Below are 24701 nucleotides of genomic sequence, written 5' to 3'. Positions count from 1 at the left end.
ACCACTTCTCGTGGGTGTGGCTGAGTCTGTCCCACAAAAGCTCACCTGATAAACTATTTTGCTCGTCTTTAAAGTGCTACTTGACTGCAGTATTGACCTTCTGTGGTCCAGCAAATTCTCATATCCAGCACCAGTCAGCTCCTGGGGTTGCCGGATTAGAGAGATTCTACCTGGAGTAGTTTTGTTAAGAAACTGCTTTCTCTGCCCTGTTCCCTCACCTTCCGTCCACTCTGATCTTCCCCATTCCTCTGTACTGGCCCCATCTCGATGTACAAAGACTGCTTCCTTCTGGACAAAGAACTGAGATGCATGACACATGTGAGTTTTAACTGGTACAATGATAAGATGACGATTATACGCCTGACGTGTAATCAACACAGAAAAAAGCCGATTGCTAAGTTTTCCCTCAGTGCACTGTAATAATCCGCGGTGTGTCAGCTGTGCAGCTGAATTCTGGGGAAAAGAATTCCTTTGCTCAACATCACTTATGGAAGATTTCAAACCCCTTCAGTTCCCTGCCCTCCTCCCCAGGGACCAAATCTCACTCATGGGAACGCAGTGGTAGAAGCCCTGGGTGCCACAGGGAATACAGAAGAATCAGACGTCAGAATTTCCATCATGCCTGGCCCACAAACGAAGCCGGCAACGTAGGCTTTGGTGATCTTGGACTCAGAACAGGTCTTCTGCTTCCTTGAGCAGAGACAAACAAAAGAAGGGAAGTGGGAAAAACACGCCAGCGCGGTTCAAAGGCTTTATTTCTTCAACAGCATACAGGTGGGGCTTCCCGTTTGTAGGAGGAGATTAAAACCAGAAGAGGAGCTGTGACACAAACCAGCAAGGGACAGCCGCTCCCTTGTGCTCTCCCGGTCCTTGTGCCAGCTGGGTTTCTTCGTGCCGCTGGGGAGAGTAAGGGGGCGGAACTGGCTTCGTCACCCTCGGGGTCTGACAAAAGCCAGATCGGGGTGTGCAGAATGGGAGGAAGTTAATGTCTTTCCAGGCAAATCAATGAGAATGGGACATGGCTGGCTAGGAGGCCAAAGCCTCAGCTGAGCTGCAGGAAAGGACAGGCCTCTTTCAGTGCAAACCTTACAGTCCCTGGGAACCCAGACCCGTCTCGCGCCTGCACAGCCTCTTGGAACGCGAGCAGGCGTGGCCCAAGCGACTTCCCCTCTGTGTTTAGTGGCATTAAGAGAGCTCCCCCACCCACCTACACCCACACTCCAGCCTGGCAACTCCACAAGCACCTCCCGCAGCAACACAGGCCAGCCCTGCGCTTGGCCCTTGCAGCCTGGCCCTGAGCAACAAGGGACGAGAGGCTGGTCCTTTGGGGTAGGGGGTGCTATGAGATAGCCATGGAGCAGCTCTGCAAAGGGATCAGCTCCAGCTGAGCATGGCCCCTTTGTTCACCCAGTTTAGGACTAAATGCCAGAGGACAGCAGCTGCCGCCTGGCATGCCGGAGACACAGCCCAGGCACGATCTGGGCTGGACTGCAACCATGGCGCAGCAGCGCAGTCAGGGTGCCGGCTCTGGAGCTGCCTTGTTGGGTTTTAATTGCCAGAGGATAGTTAGAACACAGTGTGGGAGGGCGGTGGGGTGGGGAGGGGGGTAAGCATACAGGTGATGCCAGGGCTACAATTCCACCTTTGTCTCTTGGTGCTACACCCTTTCTGCTCTGCGCTGGGGGTTTCCAGGAGCACTGCCCCTCTCGTGGGGGAGCTCTCAGCCTTCGGTTTCCCAGGGGCTATTTCATTACCTAGCTTCAGTGCTGCCAGAAGGCAGAGTTAGGGTTTTAAACAACACCCAAGGGCTCTGCGGACCGGGCCAGCGAGCAGGGTGTAAAGGGAAGCAGTGACTCTGGGGCAATGCAGAGCGCAGCATAAAACGGGTGCTTTTCTTCAGCAGGTGGGAGAAAAATCCCTCTGAGCCCTTGTGTTAGTTGTCATGTTGCAAGATCCACATTCCCCTCTCCAAGGGGAAAAACACCCCAGCCTGGCCTGCTTGAGACGGCCTATCATGAGCGGCGCTCTCTGAAGGCCCCTTCTGACGTCCCTCCGACCCTCCTGTAATGGGCAAAGCGCTACCAGTCCCCCACCTAGGCTGCTGCAGAGAGAAGCAATAGCACCTTCTATTCTGCAGTGTTAGGGAGGCAACTGAGCTGTACTGGGCCATGAAGGTCGTTTGCTTTTCCCTTGCGGGGGGAAGGGAAGGCAGAGAACCACACACAGCTGCATGGGAAGGATTACCGCTCACGTCCATTGGTTCTACTTCAACCCTGACTGAAACAGAGGGAGCAGCCATGAGCAGGATGGGGGCTTAACGACGGCTCAACTCCGCCCTAGCCTCTTACCGCCTCCCCGAACAACCCAGTGCCTACCGGAGCTGGTGCCTATTTCACCCTGGCCTCCCGCCACACGTAACCACCTCAGCATTGCAACACGGTTCTTGCAAAGGCAGCATGAGGGCAGCTGCAACCGAGACAGGGAGAAAGAGAAGACACTTCAGCTTGCAGGGGTGAGGGGGTAGGCAGGGCAGGTGTCTAGACAGTGACAAATGGCACTGGGCGTGACCCTGTGGCAGTGCCAGCTTTGGTACAATCCTCCCCACTCTCCAGGGTGGGCAGGAGTTCCTTTGCTGAAAGGACGACCACCACGTTAGAAGTTAAAGACTGAGTTAATCCAGCCAGGCTGCTTTGGACCAGCCGAAAAAGTGTTGCTCTGGAGGGGTCTCTATGCAAGGGACAGTTTCAGACCACGCCTGCAGTGCCTAGGGAGCCCCGAGTTGAGCTGCACGCATCCCTTTGGGTCTAGAGGCCTCACATTTAATTAGGAGTCCAATGACAGGGAGCGAGAGAGATGGAGGGGACAAGGGAATACATGAGACAAGGATCCAGGGGTGGGTTTGTTTTCTTACATGGCTGAAGGAAGCCTGAGGGCTCAGCCCTCTCCTCAGCGGGGACTGGCTTCTTTAGTCCTATTTTTGGCTGTTGTAAGTCAAGTGCCTCTGGTTCATCGGGTTGTCCAGGGACCTCATCCACTCCTTCTTGAGGAGCTGCTTGAGCTGGGAGAGGCGCATGTTGGGGTTCTCCTGCTTCAGGCGTGGCAGGTGGACCTCTTCAAAGGTGGCAAAGGCAGCTTTCATCCGGCGCTCTGGGTGACGGTCCAGGTCTTCAGCAACACTGTTGGGAGAGTTACAAAAGGAGAAATAAGAACCTCAGTCACTTCTGGCTGGGCCCGGGGAACAATCCCACCCTGGTCAGAGGCTGGGCAAGATGCCTGGTTCCTTCCAGTTCTAAATCACATCATCTATGGCTGAGTTTCCTTAGCTGGGACAACGTGCGTAGGACGCACCAGCCAGAAGAGCAACACTGGAGAGACTGCCCTGACATGCCAGCTCTGCTCCCCGGGCATCTCGTTTGCCCACTCCGACCCGTCAGCTCCGACGCTGCCGCATAACAGTGGACGCAGCACCAAGAAATCGAGCTGGGGCCCTTCATGCTGTCCCTATCAAACAGGAGAGCTCAGCTGGTGGGATATTCCCCACGCGGGAGGACACTGGACGCAGAAAGAGGACAGGGATTTTTTTTTGCCCCGATCGCAGGGGAGTTTGCAACACCGGCTGTTTCCCGAGGAGCCCTTAGCCCATTTGGAATCTGAATATCTCCAAGGCCAAAGAGAAAAAGCAACAATGCTCTGCCCCCTCCCTGCTGTCATTCTGACCACGCTTTCAAGGAGCGTCTCTTTCCGGGGAGTCTGCACAGCTGCAGGATCTGCCTTGAGCTCACAGGAGCAGAGGCAGGTGGCTACATTTGTAAGTGTGAGAACCCCCGAAGGTGCCGGGCTGTTGCCTCCAAAGGCAGGGCAACTGCTCAGGAAACTGCCCCCTGCCCAGGGAAGCGCCACGAGTCTACAGCCAAATACCTGAGGACTGCAATGGCATCTTCAATGGTTCTGGCTTCCACCGTGCCTTCCTCCAGCACTCTTCGGTTGAGGTTTTCTTCCAAGGGAACATCCAGGTGACTCTTCTGCTTCTCCACTGGAATGAGAAGTGGGGGGAAAAATAACGAACTCCAAGCTAGAGGAAGGCTTTGGCAGGTGCAGACACACCAGGGCAGCCATGTTTGCTTGGCCAATACCATGAGGGCAGCATGGGCTTTGTGCCCCGAATGACACAGCACAGCTTGCCAGGATCCTAGCCAGCCAAATGCAAGTTTAACCTCCTGGCGTCGCCACCTCTCCCCCGGACTTGTCGACACAGGGGCTAGTTAAGCAGGGGCAGCAGGTAGGAGACCTTGGCAGGGACGCAACCAGGGTGCATCACTCGGGCATGGTAACTAGAGGTTGCCTGTGACATCTCCCTCCACACTGTGCCAAAGACAGAGCTTGCTCACATGGCCTCAGCACCCCAAACCCTCCCGCCAGCAGGGGCTGTTCAATGGCACAACGGCAGGAGAGGAGCAAACCTTCATCTCCGCTCTCCTTCTGGAGCTGGTCTTTCCGGATGGTCTCCTCGATCTGAGCCCGGGTGATCTTGCCGGGGGTGCTTTGTTTGGGCGACTTCCCTTTCAGCTTCGAATCCTCCTCTTCCAGCAGGCGCTGCAGCTCCTTCTTGCGCTCCAGCTGCTCCAGCCGGCGCTTCTCCCTCTCCTCCTGGAACAGAGAGCGCATGGGAGGTCACCTCCTTTCCCAGTCCGCTCGTCCCGACAAGCCCCGAGTCAGCCTCGGGTCACAGAATCATAGAATCCCAGGGTGGGAAGGGACCTTGGGAGGTCATCTAGTCCAGCCCCCTGCCTAAAGCAGGGCCAGCCCCAACTAAATCATCCCAGCCAGGACTTTGTCCAGCTGGGACTTAGAAACCTTTAGGGATGGAGATTCCACCACCTCTCTAGGCAACACATCCCAGTGCTTCACCACCCTCCTGGGGAAGAAGTTTTTCCTAATACCCAACCTACACCTCCCCCTCTGCAACTTCAGATCATTGCTCCTGGTTCTGCCATCTGTCATCACTGAGAACAGTTTCTCTCCATCCTCTTTAGAGACCTTCTACAGGTCCCAGAAGACAGTTGGAAGAGACTCATTTTTATTCAGTCAAGTTCCCCCCCCACCCCCAGCGAGGGATGGAGAGAGAGGATTGTATGGAAATGGGCATCTTGCTTTTTCATTGTCTCAGCCCACTTCCACTCCCAGCTCCTCACTCCGGTATCATGCCCCAGAGCCATCAAGCCCAGACCAATCTGGTTGCTGGACCAGAACACTGACAAACTGCTTCAGAGCAAAGCCAGAATGTGAGGAGGCCCCGGGTAGTGCTGCTCTAGGCAGGAACAAGAGACAGTCCTTGTTTATATCCACAAGGTTTCCTAATTGCTAGGTCAGCGTGCCACCAAGCACACGCTGCGGCTGAAGGAGGAACACCCTGCTAAAGGAGGCTGGTTGAGCCCTGCAAATTCACAGCTGTCTGAATCCACAGATGCAGATACAAACTTTGTATCTAGAACGGTGGAAATTTACAGCTATCCGCTTTACATCTGCAAGGACGGCAGATGCAGATCGCCACGGATGACTTCTGCAGATGAAGAGGTGGATTTGGGTACCCATTCTGCATCCACACAGGGCTCTAGAGATTGGCACCAGTCAGCATTCAGGACAAATAATAAAACATCGAATAAAAGGGTCCCCAGGCTTTACGCTACAAGAGATCAGGACCGGCACTCATTCGCCACCGTGCGAGAGCGAGAGAGAGGTTTTTAAGCCATCGCTTTAGCAGACTGATGCTTGTATGTTTGCTCAGTAAGGTCTCAGCCTCCCGTCTCCTTCTGCTGGGAGGCACTGTGAGCTGCGAGTCACTCCACAGCGACCCTTGCTGGCTGCTCAGAATTCTGAAAGGCACAGAGTTCATTCTGCCCAGCCGGTCACGGGCAATACGGGACAGCACATGGGCTCCCAGCCAAAAGTTACACTCCAGGACCCTTCCCCAGGCTAGTCACCAAAGGTGGGCTGGGAATTTTGCCCGTCATCCTGAGATTTCAAGGCCCATCTCAAAATAGTAATTAGAGGAGGTAATTTCACACTCCCTATGCTGTTTGCCAATTTTACCCCGCCCCCGCCACACCTTCATCTGTAATCGTGTACATCGGGATGTCAGCATGGTGAAATGTAACCTGTCAACGAAGGAGAGAGAGGGGCCGGGATAAGATTTCCACTGTGAATTTTAGTAAGCGTGAAGGGGTCAAAGTTTGAAAGTTCAGAAGCTGACGGCCAGGTAAGAGGTCGTGCGCTTCCGCAGAGCTCCCCTTTGTCGTGCCAAGGGACCAGAAAGGCTCTTCCGAATCTCCGAACTGACGCAGTTCTTGCAGTCCTGGAGGAGGAGCGCTGCCCATTCGACGCGAGACACTGCGCCTCCGCTTGCTCGGAGACAGCGGTGCCACCCCGCCGAGGATTTTATCAGCTTTTGTTTTCATGTTTGATTCAAAGCCCTGGAGAGTTTCACAGCAGACAGTAACTTCTGTCCAGGGTGATTTCATCTGCCAGGGTCACAAACAGCAGCCTAGTGCTTAGGTTAGTTAAGTGGCTACTCTTAATTACGGGTCTCATCAATTATTCATGGCAGCCACGCAGCTAAACCGATCAGGTGTTACGCTCCTGGGTTTTGCTCTGAGGCAGCTGCTGAACAACTGAAGCAGTCACACCACCTGCCTTGCTCCATGCGTGAGGAGCGCAGTACAGCACGCTCTGTTTTAACCGCTATTCAATTAACCGATACTCTCAAACACTGGCACTGCCAACAGGTGCTATCGCGGGCCTAGTTTTCTTCCTTTCCTGCAGGGGCTGTGCTGCTCGCAGGCAGTGAAAGGGTCCTGTCCTGCCCCCAAGCCACTGATGCCACTTCCCCTTCTTAAGGACGCAGGTGGGGAGCCAAGACAAGGCTGCTGCATCTGCCGCTCCCTATTTCTCCCTGGGCCTGGGCTGCAGAGGCTCCAGGGCTGCTCTGCAAGTGCCACCAGTGAGAGAGGGACAGCACCCCTCCACCATGTGCCAGCCGCCCCACACGGCAGCACAGGCCAGAGCCTGAGCCACTGAGGGCTGCTAAACCCCTGTGGGGAGTGCGGAGCAGGGCTCTGGAGAGGGGAGCACTGCTCGCGGCAAAGGGATCCCTCTCTATTCTCCATAATACTTTAATATCCAGCAACCTCCTGCTCCCAGGGCTGCTGAATGTGAACGTGTTTACTGTACGACGCATCTCAGAGCACAGCCCACTCCACAGGCTGTAAATAAGGCTGAGAGGTTTTAGAGCTACTGAACCTGGTCCCCAGCGCGGGAGCTTCCAGGGTTTCAGGACAGACCGCAATATAAAAGGTGGCCCAAAGCCAGCACCTCCATCTGATGCAGCAAGGATTGCGATCGAGGCAGAGGAGGAGGGTACCAGCACACTTCAGCCTTAGAGTTGCTGCGATCCAGGATGGAAGAAAGGCCACTGGGGGATGAAGCTTATTACAAAGACGCGCTCCGCTCCCCAAGCGTTTGCTTCAGGTGCCTCTGGAGAGGGTGTTCGTTACCTTTGCCAATCCAATCCCCCCTGCCCTCACGCGAGGCAGTGCAGCAAACAGGTTGGTATCTCCCACCAGAGCTGGGGGAGCCCTCCTGCTTTACGCTGCCTCTCGCCATGCCGTTTCTTGACCATATCTGATCAGCTGCCTTAGGCGAGCATCTCCTTCAAGTTCCACTGAGGAGGGAAGAATGTCACAGACACCCCCAAAGGCCATTTGTTGGTTTTTTACCGTCTGCGGCGCAAGAACAACCTTTCACGCATGGAAATCCACCTCTCTGGACACTGCACCGCTGCAGAGCGGCCATGGCTCAACAGGACAGGAGCAGCAGCCAGCAGGTGTCCCACAAAGGGGCGATTTCTGCCATCATTACACTAGTTCTCTGTCCCTGGTGCTCCATCTCCAATCTCTAATTCCTGCCTCCTCTTTTCCACGTCCCAGTCACCACTCAGAAGCCCCCCCCATATGGGTTTTCTAAGTGTCCACTGTCCACACCCACGTGTTCTTGGCAGCAAGGAGAATTCGCTCCATACCTGCTTTACGGGGGTTTGGTTTGGTTTAAGCCATAACAAGGTTTTTAAACTAACTTCTGATTTAAATAGCAGAAGGGTTTCTTCCTCGCGAGAAGCTGAGCCCTGGCCAGGCCATAAGGGAGGGTTTTTACAACTCTCATTACAAATTCAGATGAAGCTGAGAACAGGCTATTACCCGCCAATGTTCCCCATCCTAGGAGGTATTACTGGTAATTGGATTTAAAGCCCCTGCATATGGTCCCAGTTAAATACAAGTGGAGCTCTGCATCGGGACACAGCAATTTGATGGTGGAGCACTGGGCATCCAAAACCAGGCTTCCAAGCCTTTGCTGAGTGTTCATTTGCACCCAGCAGCCCTCAGCCTGCTTGGCTCCAGCTGTCGCTTCCCTGCGGAAACCACAAACAAACTGGGACTTTTTCCAGGGGCAAGGCAGAGCTCTGATGCAGGCCCAGGAGGCAATCACAGAATCTGAGGGCTTGAAGAGACCTTGGGGGATCAGAGTCCAGCCCCCTGCCCAAAGCAGGATCAATCCAACTAAATCATCCCAGCCAGGACTTACACCTCTAGAGATGGAGATTCTCTAGGTAACAAATCCCAGGGCTTCGCTGCCTTTCTGGACAAATAGTTTTCCTAATATCCAACCTCGACCTCCCCCATTGCAACTTGAGACCACTGCCCCTTGTTCAGCCATCTGTCACCACTGAGAACAACCTCTCTAGAGCCCCCCTGCAGGAAGTTGAAGGCTGCCATCAAATCCCCCCTCACTCTTCTCTTCTGCAAACTAAATAAGCCCAAATCCTAGGTCATGTGCTGCAGCCCCCAAGTCATTTTCGTTGCCCTCCGCTGGATCTGCTCCAGTGTATCCACACCCTTTCTGTACTGGGGGCCCAGAACCAGGCGCAACACTCCAGATGTGGCCTCACCGGTACACCTCCCTTTAATCCCTGTCCCAGTGCTTGTGTGCTTCTTGGCAGTGCAGCCTGGAGGCAAGAGGGAGCAAGTGGGACAGTTTACCCAGATGTCCCACCAGAGAGGGCCCCCAACCTCAGGGCATTGAGCTTTGGCAGGTGGTTTCACAGCACCACTCAGCCCCGTCCCATTCACTAAACTTGGGCGCCATGGGCCCACCGTCATGAGGGAGGAGCTGTGGGGCCGAGTTCAGTACTTCTGCCCCAGGTGTTGGCTTGCAATGCCACTCGCTGCCTGCAGCACTCCCAAAGCCTGGTGGAGCAAGTAACCACAGGCAGAAGTCTCCCTTTGTATCCTCCCCCTTTTCCAGGGAGGCAGCTCTGACTGTCAGACAGCTGACAAGCTGGGAATCCTGCGTAGCCTACGAAAACCCATTTCAGCTGCTTCCTGCCTGTCTTCAGTTCCCTTTTTTAAAGTTAAGGAATCCAGAGAAATCTCCAGCATGAGAGACTGGTCGCTGGATTTGCTCTACAAAAATAAAGAGCCGAGCCCCCCGGCTCCCCTCTCTCACAGATTGGCGGATTCGGTCTCTCTCATACTCAGCACGTGCTGCCATTCCGTTTCGTGCACTTGCAAATAAAAGTGGAGCAACAGACATTCGCTCCTCCGAAAGCTGCCTGGGCACAGCTGCAGCTACAGCAAGGGTATCGGGGAGGACAGCAGACTCCAGTGATGCTGCCACTGAAGCGGTGATGCGATTTGTGTTTGTTCTCTCCTAGCTCTTCAGACCACATGCAGAGCAGCACCCTCTCCAAGGGCACTCAGTATGGCCAAGCACAGACACAGGGAAGCACGGCACGGTCAGATGCGTGCCCTGTCTAAGGAAAGGTCTCGGAACAGGGCTGGCCACCCCCACACCGGCAGGACAGAAGAGTACATGGCAGGACAATGCAGATTATACAAAGCCTTAGTCCTCGTCTCTCTGCCACCTGCCTACGCCACCCTTCAACGATTCTCTCTGCTCCCTATTATCTTGTTACAATTATGCCAGAGGCAGAGGAAATCACAGAACGCACAGCTACCACAGAGGGAGCACGAGCAGCGTGATTTGACCGACAGCGAACACCGGAAGCCAGCAACGTACGCATGGCACTGGCGATGGGTGTCTAGAACACAGGTTACTGTAAAGCAAAACGACGCTCAGGCCACTTCGTCCTCCCTCTGATGAGCAAGCCCAACTGACCTAGGTAACCGAAAGAAACCCCTGGCACAGCAGGCACCTTTCTGATACGACAGACTGGGCTGCAGGTTTGAATTACTGGAGAGGCAGATTAGCACTTGTAGGTCCGCATTCCTAGAACCACTTTCCAAATAGAAGAGTTGTGTAATAAGATGCCCAGATGGGGAAACTGAAGCACAGAAGGGCAGCAACTTGTGCTCTTATCCATCCAGCTCAGGCTGCAAGTCAGCTGCTAAGTAGATAGACCCCCCAGCCCCAGGAATCCTGATTACAATTTCTTTGCTCTGACCACTATACAACACTACTCCCCATTCTCTAACGTGTACAACTGAGATGTTTCTAGTGGTAGAAAGTAATCAAGCCCAACTCATTACTACTTCGCCACAAGGCTTGCACAAGGCACACGATCAGCTTTCACTATCAGCACTGCACTTTCCAACCTGCGCTGGGCTTTAGAGAAGGTTGAAAGTTGGAGAATACTGCCGCAGCAACAGCCGTGGCCACTGCTCCTGCTAATTCTTCCTACCCATGGGCAGGATAAATGTTTTTATGTGCCCCACCATTGAAACACGTGCTGCCAGCTGCGGGCGCCTTGCTGACTGGCTAGGTGGTACCTGAATCCCTCTCGCCCAAGTGCTCAGCTTACAGGCAACAATGGCAGGGGCCTCAGGGAACCAAGCCACACCGGTGGCTGTACGATAAGGCTTGTGGGCACATGAGGACCAGAGTTTAAACGCCAAACAAAATCACCACAAGTTCCCGAGTACATAAGTGTCAGTTTCCTTAATGGGCTAACGCAGCGCAGAGGTCAGCCACTTAGGGGAGGGTATTCTACAGAAAGTGCGTCTACGAACAGCTAACGGCTGAAGCGCCATGGCAAGAATGGGTGTTTAAATACTTACGGGGAGAAGCAGTTTCGTAAACTTTATATATTGTCTTCTGTGCACATTTCTGCTTTTATCTCACAAGAGCTCCGTAAGCAAGGAATTTAAATACTTCCTCAGCAGGCTGAGCCAGGAGAAATGTCTCCCTGTGTGCTGATTCATTGGAGGGGCACACAAGTGCTCTAATGAAAGGGACACTGGTTTTTGCTAAATGAAACGGACAAGCAAAGTGGCCAGCTAGCTGGAAGAGACACCCCCCAGAAACACCGTGGTCCACAGGGCCCAGGAAAGGAGGATTCCATGGCTGAACAGGCTGCTCGCATGCCTTTCTCGCAATTCAAAAGAAAATTTCTAGCCTTGCAGAGAAGCGGCCAAGTGCAAACGGACGCATTAGCTGTCACAGTGAGTTCCCTCTGTCTAAAGGGAGGGAGAAAGGTCAAAGCCGCATGGGTCTGAGCAAGCGGTCAAATGAAGTGTCTGTGCTCCCAATCAGCCTTGTGGCACGAGACTCTGAGGAGCACCGCAGAATCTCTGCTGGAAGGGCAAAGAGCCGTTGCTTCCCACAGAGCAGAAGAACCAGGTGACACAGAGTCGGGTAGAGTCAGCAGAGATGGACTAGATGCCTGTGCGTGCGTATGGCCCTTTGAGGTCCTCCACATCTGTTAAATGGATCAGCCCTCAGCCGCCCCCCACTGTCCCCACATGCCAATCCATTTCACGGGTGGGGAACACAGAAGTCACAGCATGGAGGGGAGATGCTGGAATTAGCATTTGGGCTCTGCTCAGCATTCCTACTCCTCCTGTGCCCTCACCACCAGGCCCTGCTCCCCCCTATCGTTTCTCGCTCCCTCCCCAGCGCAGTGCTACTTCTGTAGCTGTGGCAAGCGCTTGTCCCAGGATTCACATATGGGGCCTAGTCATCTGACCCATTGCCTCTAAGAGTGCTGCACAGAACAGTAATAGCGGACTGAGAGGGATGATTTGTCACTTACCTGCTTGTAACAACACTGTAGCATAAGGGCGCCAGTGTACAGAAGCGTCAACCTGCACCTGAAATTCAGGGTAATATGACCAAGAATGTTACAGGAGTCAGATGCCAGCAGAGCTGCAGAATTTTGGGAGACATCTGCACCCTTAACACAAGGCCGGCCAGAGCAGCTCAGACCAAAGGTCTGTCTAGCCCAGTGTCCTGTCCTTCAACATTGGCCAATGCCCCAAAGGGAGTGAACAAAACAGGGAATCACCAAAGCGATCTCTCTCCTGACACCCACTCCAGGCTCTGGCAAGCAGAGGCCAGGGACTCCATCCCTCCCCAGCCTGGCTAACAGCCATTCATGGACCTCACCTCCATGAACGTACCCAGTTCTTTTTTGAACCCTGTTAAAGTTCTGGTCTTCACAACCTCCCCCAGTGAGAAGTTCCACAGACCAACCACGCGCCGTGTGAAGAAAAACTCCCTTTGGTTAGTTTGACGCCTGCTGCCCATTAATTCCATCAGGTGACCCCTCGTTCTCGCGTTATGGGAACAAGTAAAGAACTTTTTCTTGCTCACTTTTTCTAACACGACTGCGCCCATCTTGGGATCAATGGCTATTAAATGCACAGACCTTTCATTTGCTGGCTCTGACAATACGCCTGCTCTCTTTAAAAGGAGGCGGCCACGGAGTTCCTCCATACCAGCTGGGTGCAGAAGCTGACAGCAAAGACCTCCTGAAGCCTGACATTTTGGAGAAGCCTGTGAAGCAGAAGGAGACGTGGAGGGGAACAGCATGGTGCTGCCACTTATGCACAGGCTAGGGGCATGGAAGGGATTCCAGGCAGCTGGCTGATAGGTCACCAGGGCAGGGAACGGCTTTCCTGGCACTTCAAAATTGCCTTGAGCTGAACTGTAGGAGTAGCAGCCAGTCAGTCAAAGACCAGTCAGACAATTATTTGAATCCCTTGGAAGAGCCCCTTCCTTTGCTGGCAGCCAACAAAACACTAGACCTTCTGCACGCAGTATTTTAAAAATTCTCCATGTTTTAGCTGTAAAAACCTCAGAATATAATCACACGAGTTCCAGTTATGTTGGTGATATATTATTGCCAAATCCCCGTCAGCGAGCACGTCTGGAAGAGCACAGACAAGAGAATTCCCGCAGGAGCAGGGCATTAACGAAACTCCCGGGACAATCCAGTTCTTGTTTCCTTGCTACGCTTCTGTGGGGCGCCTCGGGCTGGGAGCGTCGCACTTGCCAGCTGGGCGCATCTTGGTGGGGGGAACCCTCTGCCCCTCCAGCCGTTTAGTCTGTCCTGGGGGTTTTGCTCTGCCCTCCTACTAGACTTGAAGCGGGCAAACAGAGAACACTCCTGGGGAGAGAGGGCGAGGGTGCAGGGGTGCAGGGCATTTCTGGGGTGCTGGAGGCCTGCCCCGGCCTAGACAGCCAAACTCCCACTTCCCAAAGCCCAGCCGCAAGTGCCACTCCACCCAGTTACAATACTGTCCACTTGGGAGCTGCAGCATGGCCCTTCCCTTCACCATCCTTTGCAAGAGTTGGTGCAGCTGGGTCTCCCAGGCCTGCTCCCGCTCCAGGCAAATGAGACTCAGGCCTGGCAGTCAAAGCACAGAGCCAACGGGCTTCCGTCTCCACAAAGGCTGGCGCTCCACTCACTGCAGGGCTGCAGCCCACATGCAAGGGGGCAGTTAGGGAGGGCAGGGGTGTGTATACGTTAAGGCCCCTTGTGCTGGGACACTGCTTGCTCCTCTTCCCCTCCCCCAAGCTACCAGGGAGCTAGAGCTAAGTATGCAGTGTGAGTGCAACCTCACTCCTGGCTGGGACTCAGCAGGGTTCCCTGTAAGCTGAGCCCTTGGGCGGTCGCCCAGGAGAGATTCAGGTGCTGCCCAGCTGATTGGCAAAGTGCCCAGAGCCAGCAGCCTGGGTTTCTGCTGGTGGTGCACATCTGCACAAGCCTCAGTGCACATAAAATTTATTCCATCCAGGGATGGAAACAAATCAGAGGGACCCCTGGGAGCAAGCGATGCAAACTGGGTGTCTTCCCCTTGCTCCCTGCCTGGGAAAAGTGCCAACAGCCTCCCTGTACAAGGGGCTTTGGCTGCCCTCCCAAAACAGCTTTCCTGCCCACATGCTGCCTCCTTTGTCCCAGGCGTGCCAGGCCTCCCTCCCAGGTGCACTGCGAGCATGGAAGCCGGGCTCTGCTGGGCCCAGCGGCCCCTTCACAGCAGCCCATGGCTCTGCGGTGCCAATTCTGCAGAGAGAAAATGAAATCCGAGGTGGAACATAAACATTCTGCGGTGCTGAGTGGTGCAGAATTCCCCCCGGGGGAAGCAATGGAGGCAGCTCACCTAGGAGATGGCTCTCCAGCTATCTGTGCAGGCACGACTAGGGGAGGTTGCATGGCCAGTCTCAGAAGCGCTCGTCAAGCAGAGAGGACCCCCCTGGGAGGGCACCGACATCAGGGTGGCTCGCAGCCAAGATCCTTTTGCCTGGTTCTGCCAAGACAGCTCAGGACCACAGCGGCGTCTCCTACAGCAGCCAAGTTTAGTAAGCTTGGCAAGCTGAGGTGGGGACCGCCCTCCATTTGGCTGGGCACAGAGATCTAACAGATCTCCCAGATGTCAGAGAAGACCCCTTCTCACGTTGGGGGACAAGCTTCCTTGCGACCATTTCCACCCCTAATCTCCAGGGAGGGGCAGACTTGTCCTGTGCTACCCTCCACCTCAGAAGCAGCTGCATTTTAGTGATGCTGAATGGACAAAGTGGTGAACGAGATGGCGCTCAGTGAGACGCTTGCATTAGTTTCCCCATCACAAGTCTCTCTCTGCCCCAAGCACCATTTTCTTTTGAAGGACATCGTCTCTCCAGAGGCATATTTAAAACAAAACAAAATTTAAAACGGTTTCAGTGTTAGCGTTGGTCTTTCAGCAAATGCAACGTTAGGTGCATCCCAGGAGCCCTAGACAGTTAGTCAATTTGACAACTCTTCCCCGAACACTTGGTAGACGTGTTTTGATCATCTGTCATCCTTCAGCGCTCCCTGCAGATTCATCTCATGAACTGCTTCAGCATTAAGCCTACTGCGCAGCCAGACTGCACTTCAGGTAATTTCCAGGGGAAATAAACACAGGACACTTGTGCAGGGCAGAGCTTGAGTCAATGGGTCAGCTTCGTACAGGAGCGTGCATGTGCTAGGGTGGCGGAGGGATAAAAGGGGGCTAAAAGACTGCCTTAGAACAGACGTACATTTGCATCCCCACCTGGCACAACAGGCCTTTCCCTTGCTGGCCCTGTGAGCAGGAACGAAGGGCAGGGTACCCAGCCAGGTCAAGGCTGAAAAGGACCAGCTAGAGGCTGGCAAAGGGTATTGGCCCTTTACAGCCCAGTCGATATTATGGCCATAGCGCACACAGGCTCCTTGGCACAGCACACAGAGAGACAAACTGAACCCCTGAGGTGCTTACACCCGATATGGACACAACAAAGGACAGAAGGGGGTGCAGGGTGCAGATCTGCCAAAGGTCATACAGCACAGCAGCTGCAACCTGGAACAGAAGCCAGGGCCAGTCCCAGTTCAGTGCCCTCCCCACTGGGCCATGCTGCCTGGGTCTAGTTTGGCCAATCTGCCCCTTCTGCAGGAGCACAAAGCCCAGAGTCCCCTATGGCAAGTGACAAGAAGGGGTGTGCTGCCAGAAACACTGGAGACTAGAAATCGATGCTGTTAGCTCAGACGCTCCCTTACGCAGCAAGGCCATGATAGAAGCTGGTACCCATTAGCAGAGATCATCTCAAAACGCTGTAGGTTTAAAGACACAGCAAGAGCAAATGTCACAGGTGAGTCATCTAATGACAGGCACAAGCGTATGGCTTTGCCTTCACACTGCCTTTCAGGCATTCAGCTTCCTAATGACCAGATATTAGCGTGCCACCATACGGGCAGCCTCTGAGCTCACCAGATTGCTGTGTGCAGAGTCACTGAACCCTGAAATAACTCAGGAAGCAGCAGCTTGAGGAAAATAAAGAGATACATCCTAATTCATAACACGAGGGCTTTGGTGGCTGCATCTGCCGGGAGCCAGGGGAGGAGGAGGAGTGGGTTGTTTTAAAAAAAAAAAAAGGCCCTGCGCATCCCGCAGATTCTCGCCCAGTGGCTTTCATTCAGTCTTCCGCTAAGAAGAGTTTGTTATTGCGCAGGAAATTAGAAGGGGCTTGCACAGCGACCAATTAATACATTACTGCCACCACCTGGACAGATTCGGGAAGAGTCACTTCGGTCCTGAATAAGCAGGCTGCTGCCGGCACATTGACACTGCAACGACTAGCCTGTGGCTCACCAGCGTCAGAGGACTGGGGCGATAACGCTGCAGTGGAGACGTTCGTTCGGAGCATGAGACCACAAACAGGGCAGGAGGAGTTCTCAGAGCTCAGGCTCCACCTAAGCCCTAACGTCTACACTGCAATCTTACAGCCCCACAGCCAGAGCCAGCTGACCCAGGAGGAGTTTTACTGCAATGCAGATGGACCATTACAGACCATCCTCCCACCTGAGCTGCACCAAAGCAGCACAAGGCCCCTCATGCCCAGGAAGGCCTGAGACCACCCTTTGGCTGAGCCCCTCCAAGAAGATTCTTTGAACACCTTTGGGCTCCGGCCTTCCTGTAATCAGCGCCCACTGAAATCCTACTTTACCCCCACTCGTGTGCGCCCCAGGCAATCCCAGCACCTGACAGTCGCTTGCCCAGGATGCTCAGGTGAACGTCTCTGCCTTTTAGCCCCTGTGGAGAAGATCTGGGGCCAGGCACCAGCGGATTCGCTCAAAGCCACAGAGCAAGAGAATTTGAATCCAAGACATTGCTGGCTCTTGTAACCCTGGCCAGCCACAGTCGACCAAGCCTGGGCCTGACGGAGGACAATACGAGCCAGGCTAAGGGAACAAAGGAAATTAGTGGTACCGTGGACAACAGTCAGAGATTGAAGAGATGGACAAAATGCAGAACCACTAGAGGTATTAAAACTGCACCCGGGGCAGGGCTGGAGACAAGAGGGCAGTGTTTCTCCACTTTTTGTTTTTAAATAAAGTACCCCTTTTTCAAAAACAACAAAAAGAATTACAAGTACCCCCAGACTTCTCTCGTGTACCACTGGCTGAAAAACATGGTCCTAAGGTATTCTGAGGTCTTGAAACAAGGGCCATTCAACCTTTCCAGATTACTGTGCCCTTTGCAGGAGTCAGATTTCTTCTGCATACCACCAAGTTACACCTCACTTAAAAACAACTTACTTACAAAAATATCACAGAAGACTGCTGCGGAAAACTTGGAGAAGTCCTGTGGCACCTTATAGACAAATAGATTTTTTGGAGCATGAGCTTTCATGGGCAAAGACCCGCTTCATCAGATATTTGTGCAGACACAGACTAACATGGCTACCCCTCTAACACGGAAAACTTGCTGACTTTTTACAATTTGAACATCAAAAACCAAACAAACTGGAATAGACATATTATACTTACATTTCAGCATAAGGCACGTAAATCAGTAGAAACAAATCATTGCCTGAACTAACTGTTAAGATTGTTCTAACGTTACTAGTGTTTTTTATGTAGCCTGTTGTAAAACTAAGTAAATATCTAGATGCACTGCTGTACCCGCTGGAAGAGCGCAGTTTACCCCAAGGATCCACATATCGCTGGTTGAGAAACACTGGAATAGGGGATTTGAAATGGGCTGTTGAGGACTTTCCAGTTCTGTCATTAACTGCTGATAGTTCTGCTGGCAAACCTTTCAAGAACTTGCTTGTGTAACTGAACAGCTATGTCATCGAGGGCCTGATTTCCCCCCCACCCCTGCCAAACAAAGGCACGCCAGAAAAAGACTACTGTATCGGCAAAAAGAGACCTTGTGTCCAGCTAGTTTACCCTGCTTGGCAAACTGGATAAGCTACACTGCTGCATCCCCATGAGTGGGTCTAAAGGTTTAGTTCAATAAATATATCAGGGTGGTCAAACTTACTGACCGTCTGAGCTGCATACAATATCCCTCATAACCCCAAGAACCGAGCTCACCTGCTGGGGCTCAGGGGTTCAGCCCTGAGGGGCTCACCTGCTGGGGCTGAGGCTTTTGTCCTGCAGCAGGCTGGTGGGGCTTAAGGCTTCGACCACATGGAAGGCATCTGCTAAAGCTCAAGGCCCCAGAAGCCCAAGCTCTGAACTTGCTAGTTTATTAAGCAGAGAAGAGGAGGGCCTCTTTAATTGCAAAAGAGCCTCACGTGGCTAGCAAGCCACAGACCTGGATCTCTGCTAGCAAACTGTTTCAGGAGTCCACCAAGCCAAAGAATGAGGTGGTCTCAGTCCAGCACCTAATACACAGCAGTGTTCTCTGTAACCTGTGCTCTTGTGTGGCCGCTCAGGAGAGATTCCAATGCTGCTCACAGCTAGGCTTTGTGTTTCCCCTGGTGGTGCACATCTGCATATGCCTCAGTGCACATGAAAAAAATATTCCACACATGGATGGAAAAATCTGCACCTGGATGGAAAAGATTAGAGGGAACCTTGGTGCACAGGTCTCCCTGCAGCCAAAATCAATGAAAAGATGACCTTGTGATGAAGGCTCTGAACTGGGACTCCAGCAATGTAGGCTCTGTTCCCAGCCGCACCATGGATTTCATGTGACATTTACAGAGTCCCCAAGCATAAGGCAGCATGTGGAGGGCAAAGTATCCACCAAAGCCCACTGAGTGAAGCGTCAAATGTTTAGCGGAGCACGACCAGATCTAGAAACCGCAAAGTCTCTTTGAGATGCACTGACTCTGAGCTGCAAGCCAGGAACATGAATACTACCTCACATCCCCATCCGCGAGGGATACTTTCAAAGCAGCAGCAGCACGCTGCACTTGGAGAAGGTGCACCATCTGTTCTCCCTAAGGAGACAGAAGGTCAACGCCTCCACAAATCTCAGACTCTCACGGAGCCGGGCATTCGTTTCGATTTTCAAAACTCATTAGCAGTTCCTAAAACTGCAGCCTGGGTGGCGTCTTCAGGCTAGGCTTGCACATATCACAGAAGTGACGCAGACCGAGATCAAATTAAGCTAAGCAAAGAGACCATTTCAGAAGGTGAAGGAAAGGAGAAAGACGCTCAGAGAATCCAGGATTACGTTTTCTCTAACGCTGTCTCAGCCCAGCTGAGGACAATCACATCTTGTGTCCACGTCCCCAGTCAAAGTACATTAGAGATTGAACCTCTCTCGTCCGGTACCCTCAGGACCTGACTCGTGCTGGAGGAGACAATTTGCCAGACCGTGAGAGGTCAATATTGTCTAGCATATTACCAACACTGCCACTGCTTAGTGGGCTCTTAGAAGTCCTCTAGGGGTATGTTTCAGCCAAACAACAGCACAGAGCACTGACGGCCAGAACTGGTGGCTGGAAACAAACTTTATGGGACCGCAGGAGGCTTAGCCACACCTATGGCAAGTGTTTGTCTGGCTAACTAAAATCATGCCGGATTACAGATGTTTCTGGACGAGAGTTCTGAATTAAAGAGGTTCAATCTGTTTTAGCAAAAGGGAACCTGAATCAAGCAGCTGACTACACCACCAGTGCTTTCGTAAGCATTTCCCGCCTGCAGAGGGAGGAAAAGCAAACTCCACAAGCAAACATGTGGTGTTCGATTTAGCTGCTCACCAACGGCATCACAGGGGATCTGCTGATCAACGGCTCAGTCCAAGAAAGGCCTTTTATGTTTTTGTTTATGTAAATTACTGGGCTAACTACAGCTGAGGTCAGACCAGCCCCACATAGTCAGCCACACCCACTTAGCTGCTGTTAATGGTGTTTATAATGAGAACAGACCTACAGACAGGACATTTCACATCCAGGACTGCGGTAGAACTCGTCCTAGGAAAGCAAATTGCACAAGCCCTTGATGCCGGCAATTATGTATCTAGGAAGCTCATGGGAGTAGGACGTGCGCTTGCTTGTGCATCGTTTGCATGGGGCCCCCACAGTTTTAACGTGACACGGTAGGGCAAATAACAAGGTTACTGGAATGGGAGAGAGACTCACCCGTCCTACAATGCACAACACAATCGCTGAGTCTTAATGGTCCAGCTGCTAACCTACGGAACAGCTAAATAATTTACAAACAAAGCACAGCAAGTAGGTAAGAATCTAACTGGAGAAACTCATCCTTCCCAGAAAACTAATGTTACAAGGGCAAGAAAGAGACAAGACAAGGCGTGTTCTCTCTTGTGGTTTAGATATTTCTTTGATTTGCAGATAGAAAAATAGATTCCAGTTCATGTAGTCCAGGCTCCTGCAGACTTGTTCCCTGTGAAAGGTTCCTCTGCATTTTTCCCAGTTCAGTTTAAATTATTCCAACTTAGCTGAGTTACAGGAGATGGCGAGAGCCCCACCATCTTAGGGAGGCAGCTCTGTAATCGATAGCGTTGAGCTGTGTGTCAACTACCTTCTGCTACCTAGGAATAAATGGAAGCGACGAGCTCTCTCTATCATGCCTTAAAAAGTAGGGATGGTGCTTCCAGCACCAGTGGTCACCCAGGGACAGAAGAACAGGGACAGCTCCTAGAAAGGAAGCTGGGACTGCCAGGTGTGGATGCAAGGGCCTGCCCCAAGGTTCCCTTACACACACATTCCCGTCCCGTCAGCACCTCCACCTCCCCACCCACTCATTTACCTTCCTCTGCTCCTTCCTCATCACGTGTTTGTCCTCATCCTTCCAGAAGGCATCTTCCAGCTCCTGCTGCCGCTTGGCATCGGCTGCTGCCTTCGCCTCGGCCTTTCTTGCACGGGCAGCAGCCGACTTGGTGTTCTCGCCCTGGAACTTCTTGGGCATCCCTCACAGAGCTCTGCGGTGCGGAGAGGAAACGAGCCTTGCAAAGAGCTTGCCTGGGCCACGGACTCAGGTAATGCCCCCCCGCCATCCCAAATAGACAGGGCCAGCCCGGATCCATGAGAATGCTTCTTTTTCCAGCTGTGGCTATTTCTGTGCTACAAAGCCTCGACTTTTTCTGTCGGTGAAGGAACATCAGCATCCCCAATTATGTTAGCTACTTTGGCAGAAACCTAGCGACGTAAACCCCCAGTGGGGATGGAGTGACCAGCAATCGCTGTGTCAGTCAGGGATGCGGCCCTTTTCACACCCTGGAACGACACAGCTACATGGACAATAGTTCTAAGCAAAGATCAAGCCTGAATCGAACTACTTTGAGATCAGAGAGGGGGCCAGACTCAGGACCCAACATCAAAACTTAGACCACGAACTTCTATATGCAGCTCTCTTCTGCTGTTGGGTTCCACCGACCCTACTCTGTACCCACACTAACCTTGCTCACCAGAACAAAGCGAGGGTTAGTTAAGATTTGTACATGCTCCGAGAATGAAAAGTACAATAGAAATGTCAAACGTCAACATTACTTGACCCGTGGAGCAACTGCCGCACATGATATTTAGTTTCCATCGCAACTTAGATTCCAGGCCGACAGGCTGCTCTGATCCCGTCCACTAGGCTGTCAAACTTACATGAAAACCAAAGTCTGCCATGACTGCAGAATGAAATTCTAAGTTTTCTTTGAAAACGTGACCCATACAGAGAAAACTCAATTATCCAACGAAGTCAACGGTCTGAAAAAACAAAGATTTTTCTTCACGAGAAACTGCTGTTACTCCACTAGCGGTCACATTTGCACATTCTGAAGAAAGCCAGGACATGTTGCACCTCTCATATCTCGTACACTTTTGTCTGCTGGACCACAGATGTTCCAGGATGAGAGAGTACCAGGTTGGCGCCAATGCTGGAGCCCCTGTCTATCCCATGCCACTGTGGGGCTGGAGCCCCTAGCCTGTCCCATGGGGCCAGGGGCTAGAGCCGGGGTCCTCAAACTGCCCCACTGCAGCTAGGGGGCAGGGGCTGGAGCCCCCTGGCAGCCAAGGGCAGGGGTGCAGTCCCAGGGGTCACTGAGGCCACAGAAGCCCAGGGAGTGTGGGGCCACCAGAGGGAAGAAGTCCTGGACTTCTCCCATCCAGCAAATTTGGGACCTGTCAGGTGCAACCTGTATTTCCTCATTCAGAGCAAACCACAGCCTCCAAAAAACAACAACAGGATCTGGATACTCAGATAGTACTGACAAACAGCGCACCCAGGCCTGTGTATGTGCATGTAGTAACCACTGGTGACTGTGAAGCATCTGTGATAAGGATTCTCCCTATTAGCCACTCACAGAGGAAAAGGCATAGCAGCTTCCCTGTTCTACAAAACACTTGAATTCATTAATGGAAGCAAAATAAAAGACCTTCCAATCCAGCAACAGCACAGCTGGTGCACACAGTCTGCATTTTAACACAAGCCCCATCAGCATTCTACCTCCTACCCCACTGCACTGTGGTTAGTCTCATAGCCTTAAAAAGAAATGAGGTCTGCCAATGGAAACGTTCCTCATGCCATCATGCCTCACACATCATAACTCAAAATTAACCTCGATGCTTCTATGAACAACCGCCTTCCACCAAAATGAGATTATGGGGTAAAGGAAGGTCACGAAAGTCCACAAGGTAAATGTCTGAGTTAAAGGACCAGGGGTGCAGAACTGGAAAGCTATCAGCTCATCTCAAACCTAGTCACAAATCACTCTGTAGATTCCTAAACAAGTTCAACAGGTGTACAACACATTAAAAAAAAATTCCTTAGAAATCCACCATGTCTGTGTAACCCCGTTCTCCTCACCCCATATCTTGGTCATTATTGTGTCATTTAAACATAAAATACCTCAGGTCAGGGACTCTGGCCTTTTTTAAAGCAAGGATCACACACACTACACCCCCCCGCCCCCCACACACACACCTACACTAGAATAAAGTAAAACCACTGCAATGCATTATTAGAGACCTACAACCTAACCTTAATAAAGATGCCACACTCCAGAAGGCCGTAGGTGGCAGGCCTGTTCTCTCCTACAGACAACCTCCCAACCTTATGAGCTCCTTTCCAACGGCCACAGTCTAGCCCACAGGAATACCAATGCTGGAACTTTTCCTTGCAACAAGGCCCATTGCCAACTTTGTCTACATACCTATTCTGGAGATACCATCACTGGACATAACCAGGTTATTCACAGAATCACAGGCACATTCTCATGTTCTTCAGCTAACATCATATATGCCACCATGTGCCAACAATGCCCAGATGCTTTGTATATTGGACAGACTTCAAACTCTCTTAGACAAAGAATTAACGGGCATAAAACAGACGTAAGAACTCCTGATTCACAAATCTGTCAGCCAGCGCTTTAATGGAGTGGGCCGTTCTGTTAACAACCTGAAACTCTGCGTCTTACCGAAGAGGAGTTTTCACAACACTCTTGAAAGAGAGGCTGCTGAACTCTCTTCTATATTCAAATTCAACACGTTACATGGTTTGAACCCGGACAACAATTTTCTAGCTCGTTATAGGGACTTTTACATACTTGACACACACACCCCCCCCCGTCCTCCTTCTACCTCTCTGCTCTGCTCACTCTGATCATAATTTTTCTGACTTGTCCACCCTGATTGCTATTCGTGGCTCTCTGTGCCTTAAATATCGAGCCTGTTCAGGGACGGCTACGGTCTGAAGAAGTGGGTCTGTCCCCCGAAAGCTCATCACCTGTTGCATTATTCCGTTAGTCTTTAAAGTGCTACCGGGCCGCCTTTTGTTCGCTTGTTTTCCTAGAACAAAAGCGCGTTTTTAACGCGATGTGGGGACAACACATGAAACCCCCGGCGAAGGCAAAGTTCCACTGTAACCCCCCGTTCAGCCTTCGGGAACGAAAACTCCAGTGGGATTCGGCCCACGAGGGTTCACGCCCGCATAAATCCTAAGCCCCTGCGGCGCCCCAGGGGCGGATCCAGACTCGGGCACGCGCGGTTGTCCCCACGCAGCAGGTTGCACCGGGGAGTTTCCTCGCGAGCCAAACGCAACGATGCTCTGAAGGGCGATGACCCCACTCGGCCCCTTCCTGAAACCAAACCGCCCCCCCCGCAAGCAGGGCAGCCCGGCTGGACCCCGCCACACAGGGGCGCCTCCCTCCCCGGCCCCGGCTCTTACCGGCCGCCCGTCGCTGGCGTGACCCGTCACGGGGCGCCTTACCGCCGCCTGAGCGGAGCGCCGCCGGAGGGTGGGGCGGGGGAAGGGAGCCTGGACGCTGGGGAGGGGGGAAAGGCGGAGGAGGGCGAGCGGGGCTCAAGAGGGTCCTTCTAGCGTTTGGGTCCTTCCGCGCCCGCGACGCGTTTCCCCCGGGCGCCATCTTTGTGAGGGGCACGCCCGCCGTTCCCTTCTCCCCCCCCCCCCGCCTCCCGGGAGCCTCGGGCGGGGAAGCGTGTCCAGCAGCCCGGCCGCAGGCGGCTGGCAAGGGCCGGCTAATGGGGGGAAGGCCCCTTTCCACCCCGCTCCGCCTCGCACCTTGCCCCGCACAAAGATGGCGGGCTCGGCCTGACGTCATCACTGTGCTGCCCGTACCCCCTTCCCTTTGCAACGTCATGGGGAGGGGGTGGCGGCGCCCTGCCTGGTTCTCCCACCCCCCGCCCCCCCGTGTTCCATGCACCCC

The 24701-nt window shown here is 52.9% G+C and overlaps 1 protein-coding gene across 3 annotated transcripts; it reads right to left on the bottom strand.

The window, feature by feature from the left end:
- Positions 1-737: 737 nt before the first annotated feature.
- On the bottom strand, positions 738-24340 carry CCDC124 (coiled-coil domain containing 124). 3 transcript variants are annotated; one of them, XM_074978133.1, is made up of 7 exons: positions 24203-24340; positions 20798-20969; positions 12716-12843; positions 12101-12158; positions 4461-4647; positions 3919-4033; positions 738-3176 (listed from the first exon to the last, which is right to left on the bottom strand). In XM_074978133.1, the coding sequence occupies exons 2-7, from the start codon at positions 20954-20956 to the stop codon at positions 2972-2974; spliced, it is 852 nt and encodes a 283-aa protein (XP_074834234.1). In that variant the 5' UTR covers positions 20957-20969; positions 24203-24340; the 3' UTR covers positions 738-2971. The 3 variants fall into 3 exon arrangements, with proteins under 3 accessions (XP_074834234.1, XP_074834235.1, XP_074834236.1); XM_074978134.1 differs by lacking the exon at positions 24203-24340 and adding an exon at positions 23762-24022; XM_074978135.1 differs by lacking the exons at positions 12101-12158; positions 12716-12843.
- Positions 24341-24701: the final 361 nt, after the last annotated feature.

The sequence above is a fragment of the Carettochelys insculpta genome, chromosome 27 (assembly GCF_033958435.1).
Source record: "Carettochelys insculpta isolate YL-2023 chromosome 27, ASM3395843v1, whole genome shotgun sequence".
Taxonomy (NCBI): domain Eukaryota; kingdom Metazoa; phylum Chordata; order Testudines; family Carettochelyidae; genus Carettochelys; species Carettochelys insculpta.
The sequence above is the reverse complement of the archived record's forward strand: the minus strand, read 5'-3'. Positions and strand labels throughout refer to the sequence as shown.

What these genes read in the sequence shown, in the direction of transcription:
- CCDC124 (XM_074978133.1), bottom strand. Translation starts at nt 20,956, where the DNA reads ATGCCCAAGAAGTTCCAGGGCGAGAACACCAAGTCGGCTGCTGCCCGT. An exon ending in TCAGAGCCAGCAAATGAAAG is followed by an intron (nt 12,159 to 12,715) that starts GTCTGTGCATTT and finishes CCTGAATTTCAG; the next exon opens with GTGCAGGTTGACGCTTCTGT. An exon ending in TACAGTGTTGTTACAAGCAG is followed by an intron (nt 4,648 to 12,100) that starts GTAAGTGACAAA and finishes TCTCTGTTCCAG; the next exon opens with GAGGAGAGGGAGAAGCGCCG.